General features: G+C 44.6%; 1 protein-coding gene and 1 long non-coding RNA gene across 32 annotated transcripts in view; one reads left to right on the top strand and one right to left on the bottom strand.

Moving 5' to 3' along the window:
- The window catches only part of LOC126533104 (uncharacterized), a 106,212-nt gene extending 98,809 nt beyond the window's left edge, over positions 1–7,403 (bottom strand). For 13 of the 31 annotated variants that reach the window (XM_055071760.2, XM_055071777.2, XM_055071762.2 and 10 more), the window contains exons 1-3: positions 7,212–7,393; positions 820–882; positions 436–483 (exon numbers count right to left, since the gene is read on the bottom strand). In XM_055071760.2, coding sequence (XP_054927735.1) covers positions 436–483; positions 820–882; positions 7,212–7,272 — 172 coding nt within the window. In that variant the 5' untranslated portion in view covers positions 7,273–7,393. Of the gene's footprint in view, positions 1–435; positions 484–819; positions 883–7,211 lie in introns of all 31 variants that reach the window. The other 18 variants (XM_055071775.2, XM_055071776.2, XM_055071787.2 and 15 more) reach the window with 6 other exon arrangements.
- Positions 7,404–14,623: 7,220 nt separating this feature from the next.
- LOC129385288 (uncharacterized) overlaps positions 14,624–15,207 on the top strand; it is a 482,098-nt gene continuing 481,514 nt past the window's right edge. Inside the window, exon 1 of the long non-coding RNA XR_008612866.1 lies at positions 14,624–15,165. This is a non-coding gene — a long non-coding RNA (uncharacterized lncRNA). The remainder of the gene's footprint in view (positions 15,166–15,207) is intronic.

Here is a 15,207-nt window from a genome sequence, read left to right as displayed (position 1 = left end):
CAAGCACTGGCGCTGCTTGTCTCGTCTCTTATTTATGGTTTGTCCTGGGTCTTTGCGCTGACCCTTTCACCTTATCGTACGATGTACGAATTAGCCCTAACCGAAGTTTTATTGAACTAAGTGTGTATACAAGCAAGGGAACAGGGTACGATTACCTTACGTGCAGTAACGGGGCTTCATTCGCAGCTACCTACGGCGGCCCTCTTTCGAGTGCCACGGAAAACTAAACAATGGAGTCTTGCCACACGGACCAGAAAGCAGTGCGTGGTCGCGAGCGTATAGCCTGGTTTAAGTGAAGCATGGTGAAGCTGGGTAAGTAAAGCAAGCGATACCCGGAATAGGCAGCGATAACTGAGAGCCTAGAGGAAACCCCGTCGTAATATAATTACGGCGATGCTGTCTTTTTTAAGGAAGTTGCAGCTGAAAATCATTCACCTGAAAGTCCCGTCCCACCGCCTCCGGACCATGATCCACCAGTACCACCTGATCCATTAGAAGAACAAGACAGTTCACATTCGGCAGTTGCAGTTCACGCAACTACAATAATATGCACTTCATTAAAATACGTTAAATATTGAAAACAAAAGTACTGACAGAAAACAGGCCCGAACGCAAAATAAGACATTACATTTTTGACATGAGAAATTGCAACTGTGAGCAAAGGGTATATTATAGGTTAGCTGAGTTTAGTTTAGAGAGGGGTGCAAAGCGTTGTCGCCGGTATCGCACTGTTATGAAAATTATGGGGCGGGAAAGCTTCGCTACATTAGGTACTAAAGGATGATATAGTTTTTGTAAGGAATCGGCAACTATACTCACCCAAGCCAGTGCTAAAACCAGGTAATGATACATTGGTGCCTCCTTGTTGAACGGTAAGAGTTGCTGAAAAGGAACGGAAATATTGTACAGGCGCACAAGGTGCGGCATAAAAGCTTTGTATGTAAATTACATGGAAGGCTGCTCGTATGCATTGTCGCAGGAGGCCGTCACTATAAAAGTTACTTCCGCTAGTGTGCTCATTCAAATCCCAAATTCACAAATATTGTTTACTGCACAATTTTAATTAATGTCCTTCTGCCCACAGACTAGAGCAGATAACCTAACATCACTATATATATATATATATATGTATATATATATATATATAATTATATTCATTGTCATCATCATCAGCCTATTTTATGTCAACGACAGGACGAAGGCCTCTCCCTGCGATCTGCACTTACCCCTGTCCTGCGCCAACACGTTTCAACTAGCCTCCGCAAATTTCCTAGCTTCATCGCCCCACCTAGTCTTCTGCCATCCTCCACTGCGCTTCCCTTCTCTTGGCACCCATTCTGCAGCCCTAATGGCCCACCGGTTATCTAAGCTACGCATTACATGACCTGCTCAGCTCCATTTTTTTCTGTTAATGTCAATTAGAATATCGGCTATGCCCGTTTTCTCTCCGATCCAAACCGCTCTCTTTCTGTCTCTTAACGTGATGTCTAGCATTCTTCGTAACATCGCTTTTCCCGCGGTCCTTAAATTGTTCTCAAGCTTCTTTGTCAGTCTCCAAGTCTATATATTCCAAGTTATATTATTATATATTACGTATATATTGAATTATTACAGCCGTGTTTGTGTTTGTAGTAAGGCACGCTACAGTAACTGTGCACCAAATAGCTCAATCGAAGCCATCGCAATTTGACTTTTCTTTAAATAAGCACTAATTGTTCTGGATCCTTTACGGTATACTTGATGCTCGCCACAAATTATGCCTGTGAACGGCCGGAATCGGCCTCTTTATTTGCCCTAATTGACAGCAGTCTAATAAATGAAGACATCCCGGTGGACCATTGGTCGGATGTATCTTCGGTGAGAGCCATGCGTGCACTCCTTGAATATTTGATATACGGATTCAGAGTGACGGATGGGAACTTGCTCATCTATGTATTTGCAAATCCCAACGTACACAATTATAACTGTCCTCACCACCAACTTTTACACCTCTCTTTCTTGTGCTCTTTCTATACACTTTGAGTAGAGTAGCAAGCCAGAAAATATATTCTCCAATACGACTACTCTGTCTTTCTTCAAATAAACTTTACTGTCCCTCTTTGTCGTTTCATAGAAACGTTCGATCTGTAAATAACTTATAAAATCAGGTAGGTTGGTGTGCATGGAGTGCTTCTACCTACACGGCTTTGAGTGCAAATGTCGAGCCCTAAAATGGCTAACCGGGCCTTTTAGTGAGTTCATCCTGTCTCTACAGAAACTAGGGTAAAAGTCCCCTCATTTCTGATTGTCTTCAGTGAAGTATACTTGAACAAAGTAAGTTATTGGGCGATTGGTACGTGTTCGTGAAGATGAAAAATCAGCACTAAAAGGAACACAGACAAGGAAAACGACAGAACGACAGCACTCATGCAGTTGTCTTCCTTTTTTTTTTTTTTTGTGGCTCATATTTTCTGTTCACGTCTCCAAGGAAGGCTGCAGTGAGGCCATCGGCCAGCTCCTCGTCAACATCATGAAAAATACAGCGGCCCTTTCACACAGAGGCTTTTGTGTGAAATTACTTCTTTTTTTAAGATTCGGAAACCAAAATTAAACATGAAATTGTTAGAAGAGTTGCCTTCTCTGAGGTTTCATTTTTTGTTTTCTTTTTGCACATGCGTGTATTGTAGTATTTTTTTGCAACAATTTATACAATGTATACATTGCTTCACTCTTGATCTTTATTTTCAATTTAAGCAACTACTTTCGTGTTGTATTGCTATAAATTGCGCTATATATTATAAATTGAGTTATATGATCTTACTATTGTGCCCTTATGCCACTCTTAGCTCATCATGCTGAGACAGTCTTCTTTATCAGCAAAGTTTCTTATTTCATTATTTTATATTGTGATTTTTTTATGTTTATATCATTCTGACAGTATGTTATGGCTCGTTATGCATCTTGCTGCTTATATCGTCATCTTGCATGCTGTGTGCAAGAGGAGATGCTTGGACAGCTCTACTTTGGGACCTCCCGATGTACTGCTGAAAATTAATGTTTAGGTTTTCTTTTCCGCTGCAAAGAAACTAGGAACTTAAATTTTACTAGTCCATCAACAGTTTTTGTAAGGCAGTGAAAATCTCTATTTGAGCTTAGTAATACGTGTTTTTACTTTCGAGCAGGTGGACCTGTAGCATATATATGGGTATTTATATAAAAAATGGCAGCCCTGCTAATGCAAAAAAAGATTGCTGCTTGCTTTGAGAACTTATGGTAAATTAGTCGACGCATACTTGGGCCTGGTCCCAGTCCTAAACAACTTCTGTGGTAGTTTCATCATGGCCTTAAGCCCAACCAGCAAGAGCATACAGAAAGAATGGCTTCAAAGGTCGTATTGCAAGGTATTTGCACATAGTCTTTCGGCCTTGTTTGAACCATTGAACACATGTAAGAGAGTGCGTACCAGGCATCTATTGCGGAAATGCTGTTGGGATCGTTTTATACAAAACGCAGGGTGCGCATTTGTTACTGGTTAAGAAATAACCTTTTATAGAACTCATTTTCTAACAATGATGTTCAGTTTTAATTTCTTTGCTGTAGGCATCCAGAAACAACGATGCATGGTTTCCCTTAAGTTAGTCGCAAGTGAATCTCAGATATGATCAATGTACCAACTGAAGCTAAAGCCGTTAGGCTGTTCCAGTAGATGCTTCATCAAGTGTGCAGTTCAACTCGCGAATCCAGAAAGCAGCCAGGAATATGCTGAGCGTCACTGTGGGTTAAAAGGAACATTTACCAATGCAGTTGCTAAGCGCATGGGGCTGGGATAACTTTCTGTGAGTTTAACTAAGTCAATCTATAATGGGGATTATTGCTTTAAATAAATAAATTACTATGTGTCGACTGTGGAAAGACATTTGATGTGGGCTATCTATTCGTTTCTGCAAAAGACTACTCAATATCGAAAAAGAATTTGCATGCAATATACAACTTCGTTGTATATATAGCTCTGACCTATATTAAAACATAATGCTACAATTCTTTAAGCAGTCATTTGGTACGTTACAAGAGCCTAGACTTGACATTGGGTGCGAGTACATATGGTGGCACCATCCCGTGAGAGTGCCCTCTTTCCGGGACATTTTTGTAAGGGCCTTACGAAAGAGGCAATTTCACCGCTACTACATAATAGTTCTAGGTGAACTGAAAACAGAGAGTGCTTTAGAAACGCCGGCTCCTCATACCATACAATTCAGAGCTACCATGTGCTGCTGTTTCAATGACTCCAGTCAAGCCGGCTTGCGTTAAAGGAGCAGTCGCCGAGATAACTCTGTGCGAAATATTTTTGTGTTGTGCTTCTGCCTGTACAAGTGAAGCGAATGATGACTCAGTGCGGTGGCCACACGGATTAGGAGTCACAGACATTGCGTGTACATATAGTACGTCACCGTGCGATATTTTTATTTAGCTGTGATTGACACCGCCTGTGTGTTCGTTTTTTTTTCATTGTTTGGTATGTCGTTTCTCTTCAAATTGTCTGTAAGAGATAACACAATTCAACCCTTTTATACATGACCTCACTGTATAGCTCACGGGAAGAGGCGCAGATTACTCACACGAGAAATTGAAATTTTATTTATCAATTAGCTAAAGGACTTCGTAAATGAGTCACTTGTTGAAGGGGCAAAATTGAAACGGCGAACTGTATAAGTCCTATCTGCTTAACAGAAATCATGAGGCCAAGATCATTTTTGAGATATTTGCCCCCAAATTCTAAACTGTGGATTGGCGTTGCAGTTGGTCGCGTTTCCAACTTTTTGAGGGACGCATTAGGGACCAGGATCGCCGATGCATTTTGCAGGATATATTGAAGACGAATGTGTAAAAAGTAGGGCCACCCTCAGTAGTTCTCTTTAGCAGATATGGTAGACTGGTGCTCAATTTTACAATTGAACAGGTAACGTAATATGAACAAATAAATGCTAATTAGCAATCTTATTATTCACTTATGAGTACTTTATAATTTGTCGTGCAAGGAATGGTGTCATATTAAGGTAATCTACCGGCACAGGTGATGTTAAAGCCGTATTTTATTACTTAAAAAACGCACTCTATCTTCTAACTACAGCAATATATAACAGACGGTATATTCATCGAAAAAAATGACAGATGGTTTGCCGGCGCAAACCACGGAATATCTTGCGTAAGCACATTTTTGTTGGTGAAATGAGCCATTTTCTTGCACCAAGCTAGGCATTGCTACTCCATATGCATTATGTTACCCAGTATGCATGACTGTACCTATCATGGGTGCAATAAAGCAATAGTTTAGCAACGACATTGCGACTGCAAAGTATTGGCCAGTCGCTTCTGTCGTTCTTCGACAGTTTCGTCGGCAGGTTTCACCGCCGTCAATTGTCCACTTTGTTGCTGCAGTCGCAATCGCTTGGCCACATTATCGTCAGGCGACACCGGCTCTTGCCCACTACCCCTCTACATCCCCCACGCGCTCACCCACGCCCGGGCCCTCCCCCCTCTCGCCCTCTCCACGCGCTCAATCGCGATGACGTTTGTTTACTTTGTTTTAGGCCTGTTTTGGTTTCCATAGCGACACATACACAGCTAACTGAGAAGAGGCTTCAAACTGACAGAGTAGAAATACAAGTGTTTAGGCTAGTAGTGCTTTCGCACTCAAACGTCTGAATCGTAGGTACCTGGTAGAGCTTCATGCCGGTAACACAGCCAAAAAATGCCACACAATATAAAGCGGACAATACAAATCGCATTTTGGTGCACTTCCTCCTTTTCCACAAATTTTTTTCTTCATATGAACGTCTATATATGGGTATTTGCACCATGTCATGTGGTTTAGGTCAAATCATATGACACCATCACAATACAAAAGCAACCACCGTTGCTCGGACACTTCTGCAACTGTTCGAAAGCGCCTTATCTGTGCAACTAAGGACTTCTTCGCCCACGGAAACATGCGATGACTCGTCGTAACAATCTGCCAAAATTCTTCGTTTTCTAACTTTGTCACAGATCCACTGCGAAGCGCAGCACCGCTAAGGCTCAGATGGCGCTGCTCAACGCCTCCATTCTTAAACCGCTTCCTTGGTTCCGACGCAGCCGACGTGGCTGCTGTGTGAGCGTCGTCGCTCATGCCACGTCATGACGGTGGAAGCGCCAGTCTTTGTCGTGGTGGCGCTAGCCACAAATATTACTCGACGTTCCAAATTACCTCACGCATTCGCGAATACGACTTTTGCCAATTCACTGCAACATCATATCAATTTCACGTCAGCGGTAACCAAACAGATAATATCTGTCCTCATTAAGGTGCCTCCAGTTTTAATAATTCTGACATCTATTTTAGCGCCATGTCACCAGAGTCGCAAACTTGTTGCTTAACTTTTTTATTTACCGATATACCGTAAAGTTCTGCGTGTAAGGCGTTCGACGTTGGATTCTATTATTATAAAGCTAAACTCAAAGTGCGTCATCACGAAAACTTACTGCTAAGCTCGACGTTTAAAAACTGCGCAGGCGTTGTTGTAGCAGGCGTTGTTGTACCTGCGATATTAGTGGGAAGCTGTGTACCTTTTCCTACACCTATTTGATGCATAAGAGGTATTTTCTATCTATCGTCTCGTTTCTCACCCCATAAGCCGTGAGATACCTCTGCTCGCGAGCTTTCTGCGCAGTACATTTGATGGCATAGTGTACACTGCAACAAAAAGAGAACGGTTAGAACTGCCCAGTGCGGCGACACCGTGTTAGACCTGAACCATGCCACGCAGTCATGTTCCGGCCAGATAAATGTAAAACTGCGGGCCTTTGGTGCTTACACAAGTGTTAGTTGAAAGATGCCCAGATTTTTAACAAGTTTATCTTTGCAGGCTGTAGCCACTGCGGATACCCGAAGCTTGAAAAAAAGCTAGGCCGAACAGCTGTTCCACTTTTGAAATACAGTTGTCCCAGGTGCCATGTTGCCAGCAGTTGTAGAATCTCTGCACGTCCTTAATTCTGCATCCTCAACTACAAACTGTACGGCCTCGAAAGCATGAAGGACTGCATTAGACAAGAACTTCTGTACATACAAAAACGTGCACCGTCAACCATGCCTAAGGTAGCACGGCTCTTCTGCGCAAAATTTTTTTAAGGTTACGCCTCGCGAAAGTTCACCTACGTCAGAATTGTCAAGAAAGGCTATGTTGCAGCGTGCTCACCTAACCGGCCGAATCCCACGTCCAGAATACATGCGGCAACCGCAATTATAAGGAACGTCATTGTTCCTCTTTCTTGCCACAAACGACGTTCACGGTGGTCAACTAGCCAAGAGCGTTCAAGATATTCTGGCCTTTTTATACAATCGACAACCACCAGGTGCGGGTCCACAGCTTTCTAGGAAGCGAACTGGCAAGCAAGCTAAAACGTCGAGAAATTGTTCGTTACAACATTGTTTTTCGCAAATGCCCATTGCAGCAGGCTTCCAAGCGAATATATCCACCGTTTTTAGCCTGAACAATAACCCGAAAGTTACCAATGTATCGTCCATTGTGCAGCACCAGCTGTCCCGCCCACCACTCCATGGAGATAGCGCATAGAACTTTAGGTATTGTATGTTGTGGTTTATTGTTCCAGTATTAAAGCAGAGCCTGTGTCAGAAACGGCAACACGGAAGGCATCTGGCTTCGAAGCAGCCCCAGCCGCCGGTGGCCAGCTCAACAGGTGAACTGTACCGAGACGGGAAAGAATAAGACTTTTGTGAGGAGTACTATACTGGTTCACCTGAAGAATAATTCGCGCGATAAAGTATACAGGGAACACAAATCTGGTAAAGAAAAACCTACAAGATAGAAAAACAAATAGGGAAACACAAAACCAGAAGGCGGCGTAAAATGGAGTTAAATCACACCATGTCGATCGTTATCTACTGGTATGCAAAACACAGGAAATGAACTCAGAAATATGTCGATGCAGACAGAACATGTTTTTTTGGAGTCGAGTCATTTGAACAGTCTCTAGTGCAGCAAGTCGGTACTGAAAACGCGGAATGCTGCCTGGTATACTTTTGCGGCAAGGAAAATTACACACGATCGAGAAGCTTTAGACAATGTATAATGCCAAGGACTACGTTACGAACAGAAGTTATGATTTAGTGCGTTCTGGTTTTAGAGTCCCATGCGGACGTATACTTGAGAGGGCTCGGCTATGGTTGCCAGAACGGCAAAAGCGGTGTTTTAAAATAGATGTCAATGTGTTCTGGATGTGTTCAATGAGACCAGAATTAGATTTGCACGTTCCGCCCCAAACTGCAGAGACATACTCTTGTACTAGAAGGCACACGGTAAAATACTATTTCAGAAAGGCAACAGGTCAGTGGAAGTCATGCGATATACGACAAACAATTCCAAGAGCACGAGGGGCACGTTGCTTTTAATGTTTGTATTTTGAAGCGAACCTTCGCGCTTTGTCGAAGTACACGCCAAGATCTTTTATTTCATCGACTCCTGGTGATACAGCAGCCCGAAGGGTGTGAAAGTTGCACATTGTGTATTTTGAGAGTATAAATTATTACCCCGGTTTTGTAAGCAATTAAGAGTAGCTTATGGTCTCTACACCAGTGTGAAAGTGAAAAAAAAAATGTTTTCTTTTTTTTTTTTTTGTGGTCAGTGCAGTCGAAACGAGAAGCGTGGCGGTCCGGTGCCTGCGAACGCTGAGTATTGCATCATCACTTGCCACACACTCAGTGGAACATACTCAGTGACCCAAGTTGGGGAGACGTTCATTGAAGACAGGTACATAGACTGTGCATTCATCGCGCAGTTTGCTCATGAAGTCATGAAGGTCGCTCATTGAAAATCGGCACATACGGCACGCATTTCTGGCGCAGCCTGCTAATACGTCGAATTGCTGCCCTTGAGGGACCTTTGTGACGTGGGCTCGATAATGCGCAACATCGAAGAAATTACGATAATGCGCAACATCGTGATTTCTTTTCTGATTGTAGAGCGACACATACTCAGGGCACATACCTAGTCTCCCGCGGGGAGTAGGGGACGCACCCCAGTAATGCTAACGCAATAATGTGGTGGCAGAAACCTACGGAGACATTTATCAAAGTAAGCGATAGCTTTCTTGTGTAAGGTGCTGCATATGCTAATGCCATCCGCGAATCCCGAAACATTACGGGAGCACGGGAACACCATCAGACACACGATGTGACGATTTCACTGTCAACCACAATACCAAACTATACCTTAACACGGTACCTCTTGCTATAATCACAGTACTCGAGCTGGAACGCCGTGGCAGCTGTCAGTATTCCGAGTATCCTGGCTGCAACTTAGTTGCGATGTCTGTCCATCAAGCGGCTGCGCTCAACGCGGAGGTGTCGGTTGCGGATGTGACACTCGCAGCTGACGCGCCTTCCTCGTCTCCTCCTCCGCTGGTGCATGACGCCAACCGCGCGCATGCAAAATAATCACGTCTCTGGCTCCTCTGGAGGATTGGCGAAGAATGGGTACCTGACAATATCACATAGATAGCGCCGAAGTTGTCTCTACGTGACAAACCCAGTGGCCCAAGTTGTCTACTAGGCCGGACCGCAGCCAGCAGCAAGTTCTCTATTTCGGCACATGCCCAGTGGCGCCCAAGTTGTCTGTGCGGCAAGACAACGGCCAACCCATACCCAGTGGACCAAGTTGACTCTATTGCTGGTTTTTATTGTGCGAGATCAACCGACGACCATTCATGGTGGGCGAAGTGGCTCAAGAAAGCTATCGCCTAAGCAGCAAAAAGTGAAAATTATAAAAAAATTATATTGCTACAGCTTACAGTAAAAGAAATTCACGTTATATTTTTTCGACTTCCCATAGTTGCAAATATATATACATGCAATATATACTGACAAGGAAACGTTTTTGGTGTGATGGTGCTGGTAGAATTGGGAGTAGATGTGCATATGCTAAGATACAGAAAACGCAAACACGTTTAACGCGTCTATATTCCTAACAAGAGCATGATTACTTGCCCCCCCCCCCCCCCATTGAGCAGTGGCCACATGTCCTTTATGGTTGCACTAAACTGTACGAAGAATTTTTGTGATGCCTTAGCCAGCGGCAATATACGCAAGTCGTTTCCCTGTAAACACCTCCGCGCGAAGCGCACAGCTGTTCGTGATTTTCCTCTCCGAGCCTCAGCTGTTTGAGAGACCCCCTGCTACGTCTGCTGGATGAGTCACCAGCACAAAACTTGGAGAAAGAGGGAAAAAAGCTAGCTTCGCATGCTGTATCTGGGCAATTGTTTAGTGTATTACCGGCATCCTTCAATAAACGCACGAAGTGACACTTTCGTTCGAAAGGCGAAGCATCGATTGCAATAGCAAATTAGTAGACAGCTATACAAAGTAAGGCTAGTAGTTTTATAGACCATATAATGCTGTAAACATTTGCTTACTAACTAAATCAAGAAGCACCGCGTCACGCGCGGACAAGCAAAAATGAACACATCTCATTTGATCACCGGGTAAACCTGCTGTGAAAACGCTGGAGTGAGGAGCGTGGCATCAGCAGCGAGCGAATTGACCTTCGTGCTGCATCTCGCTTCAACGCGAGCTAAGCGTCGAGAACGCAGCGCACACAAAGCTTTGAACCCTCCGGCCGCCTAGACTGAGTACTCCTTACAGTTCGCTTTCAAGACAGGGCCTGCAGGGCCGAACCATACGCAGCGACCGGTGAAGTAGAACTCTCCCCTCTCCGCTCTCTTCACCCGGTGCCTTCCGCGCAGCGGAAGACGGCGCGCCTCCTCCCATCATTCCTCCCATGCGCGGGCGAGATTGAGCCGCCATCTTCGGTCACCTTCGCACGCTTTCACTCGCACATACTGCACACGGCACGCGGCGACGATGTTGTCGCCTTTGGACTTTATACGGATCATCACGGTGACGGTGATGGCAGAGATGCACCTGGAGTGTCCATTTAATTACTATGGCAATAAGAGAAAGCAAATGATAAATGAAAGGTAGGGAGGTTAACCAGGACTGAGCCCGGTTGGCTACCCTGCAACACGACAGCCAGTGACGGCGTTATTGTGGCGGCGATGGCAGGATCACTGATTTGTTATCCGTCTAACACTCGCTACAAGCTGCTTCCTTACTTACTTTCGCAACGTCCCTCGTACATACACATATACACGCTCCTCTAAACTGTCCCATCCCCTATTCTCTCTACTGCCATGACCGGCTTACCGCACTCCCCACTCAAAGACTTCTTTCCACTTTGACACTCCTAATAACAACCCGCAAAAAAAAGGGGGGCGGCGGACATTACAGCCAATGTCATTCTTTTCGATATGGTCTGGATGGTTTGGTTTGTTTGGAATGGTTTGGATAGTTTATAGCCGTAGGAACAAATAATCTTTACATTGACTAGGCAGCGATATGCAACCGTTATCTTTAATGTAATTGCCATTGTCCCAAAAGAAGAGTGTGTGACGGCGAGTTGATATACAGTAAACGTTTTAGCAATGGTAAGATTATGTGAGGAAAAAGTTTAAAGTTTCTTTAGTAATTGGGATTCTTGCAAGTAATTACTCAATCTTCGATTTTTCTTGTATTCATGGCCTATAGTAGACACCCGCGATGTCCTCCGAGACCTAATCCAGTCGCCGTGCTTATAATTTATGCAAATGTGAGCCAGGTTATGGATGATGTGTTGACAAAGTTCGATGTGTTTGGGTTAATTACAATGTTTGCAGTAAATTTCTCCTGCAAGCGCCATAGAGAGTTTTAGGTGTGTTTTATGAATGTCATTTTACTTACCTTTTTCTAATGGAAGAACTAGAACTGCCTCAGAAATCACTTAGAGAAAATGGTGGAAACATTTGGCTGGGGATTACGTTACGTGAAGGTAAATGTTCGTGGTTCAAATACAAATTTTGCTAAAAATGCATTATTATAGTTTTCTCAACCGGCAAATGCAGGCTATGTTTCAAATGGGTGAGTAATAAGCGGGCAACGTTTGCAAATTGTAGCCTTTAAATAAAGGCCACAACATTCGAAAGAAACTGTTTTGTGAAAATCGGGCTGTGATTCTGCAACCTCGCACAAATCTGGTGTTTCTACGTTATCAATTTCTTGGCACTATATATATATATATATATATATATATATATATATATATATATATATATATATATATATCAATTCGAAGCTTTAGCTGCGCATGAGCTGTCGTTAGTACAGTATTACAGCTCTAGGCGTTATTGTTGTCCATGATGAAATTAATTAGCAATTAGCTCTTGGGTATTCTTTATACAAGAACATTTGGCTGTGGCCTGCAGTTCTACTGCGTCTCGTTGCCTGCAAACGATATAAAAAAGAGAACACGTCTAAATAAAGAAGTCGCACTTTCGCACCAAAGGTGAAGCATCGGTTGTGATAACAAATTATTAGACAGCTATACGAAGTAAGCATAGTAGATTTATCGGCCGTACAAACTTGTAAACATTCGGTAACTTAATTAGCAGGCATTGTGTCACGAGCACACGAACATACATGAACACATCTCACTTGGCGACTGCGGACACTCGCTGCCAAAACGCTGGCGTGATGAAGCACGGCAGCAGCAGCGAGCGAACTGACCTTCGGGCTGCCTCTAGCTTCAACGAGAGCTAAGCGACTAGAACACACCGCACACGAAGCTGTGAGCAGTCGGCGTACTCTGTCCCGATCGCAAATCGCTGTCAAGGCCCGCGCGCCAACCCTCGGCCACGCCATACGCAGCCGGCCCGGAGTAGAACGCCCCCGGTGCCTTGCGCGCCACGGAAGATGGCGCGCTTCCTTCTAACCGTCTTCCCTTTCACGCGCGAGATCGAGCCGCCATCCTCGGCTCACCCTCGTACGCGTTCCTACGCACATACAGCATAGTGCGTGCGGCCACAATGTTACCCGGCGACATCACGGCGACGGCGACTGCGAGTGCGGAAATGCGCTTGAAGTGTTCATATAATTGCTATCGCTGTAAGATAATGAGAATTGAAGTTACCTCTATGGGTACGGAAGGCCCATATAATAAAAAAAATAAGAAAAATATATTGTGGGGTTTTACTTGCCATAACCACCATCTGATTATGAGGCACGCCGTAGTGGAAGGCTCCGAAAATTTTGACCAGCTGGGGTTTTTTAACGTGCACCTAAACCTACGTACACGGGTGTTTTCGCATTTCGTCCCCATCGAAATGCTGCCGCCGTGCCCGGGATTCGATCCTGCGACGTCTCGCTTAGCAGCCCAACACCACAGCCACTAAGCAACCACGGCGGGCGCCACATTTTACCAAGAATAATTGTAATAATGAATATAAATAACAGGCTCGTCGGGGATCCTTCAAGCATACCATCGAAGCCAAAATTATCTTTTTTTTAACTGCCTGCCCGCTCAAGACAGAAATATTTTCATAAAGACTTCAAAAGTGAGGAGGCAGTGCAAAGCTGTCATCGGAACAAGAGATGTACCCACCAGCTCATGGCTGCTCTGATGCTCGAGTGATTTGACAGGTGACGTCAGCAAAGGCGAGCACCAAGAACAAGAGTGCCTCTAGCAGCATCTTGAGATAACGTGCATGCATGTAAAACCAGATTAGGTTCCATTTTTTAATAACTTTCCCCTACTTTTCTTAGGCTCTTTGGTTTTATGTAGTCAACGAAAGCCGCGTTTATTGGAGTCCCGTGACAATTTCACTTGCTGACTTCGTTTTGTACTGCTTTCATAGGAATACACTTCTGTACCTTTATACCGCGAATATCAACTTCCAACTTAATAAGAAAGAAAGGACGTGTTTCTGCAGCACATATGTTCTTGACGGTGGGAGTAACATAATGCATTGCTCTGTGAAAGCCACGTCGCTGCCGAAGCCTTTGTGCTAGGAAGCAAGAGGGACACGGTGGCGCCTGTTGAATAGCACTCTTGCAAACGACGTTTACAAGCAGCATGAAGGAAATTGGCCTCAATGCTGCTGCTCCCCTGCTGGCAATATCAAAGATAGCCCATGGTAACAAACAAAAATATTTCGTTCGATGGCATGGATCGACAGCGCGCTCTGCAATATTCCGACTTAAAATGCGATTAGGACGACGGTTCCCAGTAGCCCTGTATTGTCCATATTACCGTAGTTGCCAGCCGGCCTAGCAACGTAGGTTAGAGAAACACACATAGAAAGAAAACACACATCTTCGAAGTCCGTTAGGAGCATTATGAGGCAATGAAAACTTTTACCTGGGTTATATTTACTGTCATCGGAGAATTTGGTTCTCACCGGGATTTCAACGAGAAAGGTAGAACACCTTGAGAAAGGAATATTTTTTCATCCTGCTTTTAATACCCACATGAAGATAGATTTCTTTTTGAAGGTGTGAAGTGACCCTACGAATCTTGCTTTACAACAATTTAAACTTTCTCTATCCCGCGCACACGCACACACCCATATACACAAGTGCACACACACACACACTCACACACAAAAGCACAAACACACACACACACACGTCACACCTACACGTCACACATACACCCACGCGCGCATGCACCCGCCCTCCCACCACACATATACACTCACTGACTCACGGATACACACACGACAGGTCTTGGCAACCATGTGTAGACTCGGTGCAAACCTTGAGATGTGCGCGAAACTGTGCTCTCCGTCTCCTTTCTCTCTCTCTTCGTCCGCATCCCCTTTCTCCCAGTATAGGGTAGCAAACCGGACGTGCATCTGGTTAACCTCCCTACTTTTCCTCTCTTCTATTTTTCTCTCTCTCTCACGGACAAACACACACAGGCGCATACAAACCATTGTCCGGGCAGTAGTGTATGCCAAGTGCGTACAGACATTGAATTTAAGAAAGCGCAATAACACACAATGTACTGATACACTTCCTGTTGTATATAGTGATGCGCGACTTGTGCTGCGCAGTACCAGCTGTTTGAAGGAAAGCTGCAGCAGAAACCCCTAATCTCTTCCCGTATCGTTTAGAGCGCAGTTCTTTGGCGCCCGTTCCTGCAGTGAGCGTCTGCGTTCCCTGCGTAACCGAGGGAACGATCACAGCGAAAGGTGAGAGTGAAGGCGGCGCGCAGCGGGGAATGGAGAAAGCAGCGAGAGAGCAAAGGCCCAAGGAGGAAAGCGGTGAGTTGGGTGCAGCGGAACCGTGAGGCGGAAAGCGGGGAA

The sequence above is a fragment of the Dermacentor andersoni genome, chromosome 7 (genome assembly GCF_023375885.2).
Source record: "Dermacentor andersoni chromosome 7, qqDerAnde1_hic_scaffold, whole genome shotgun sequence".
NCBI classification, from domain to species: domain Eukaryota; kingdom Metazoa; phylum Arthropoda; class Arachnida; order Ixodida; family Ixodidae; genus Dermacentor; species Dermacentor andersoni.
Note: the sequence above shows the minus strand (reverse complement) of the source record. Positions and strands in the feature narration are given on the sequence as shown.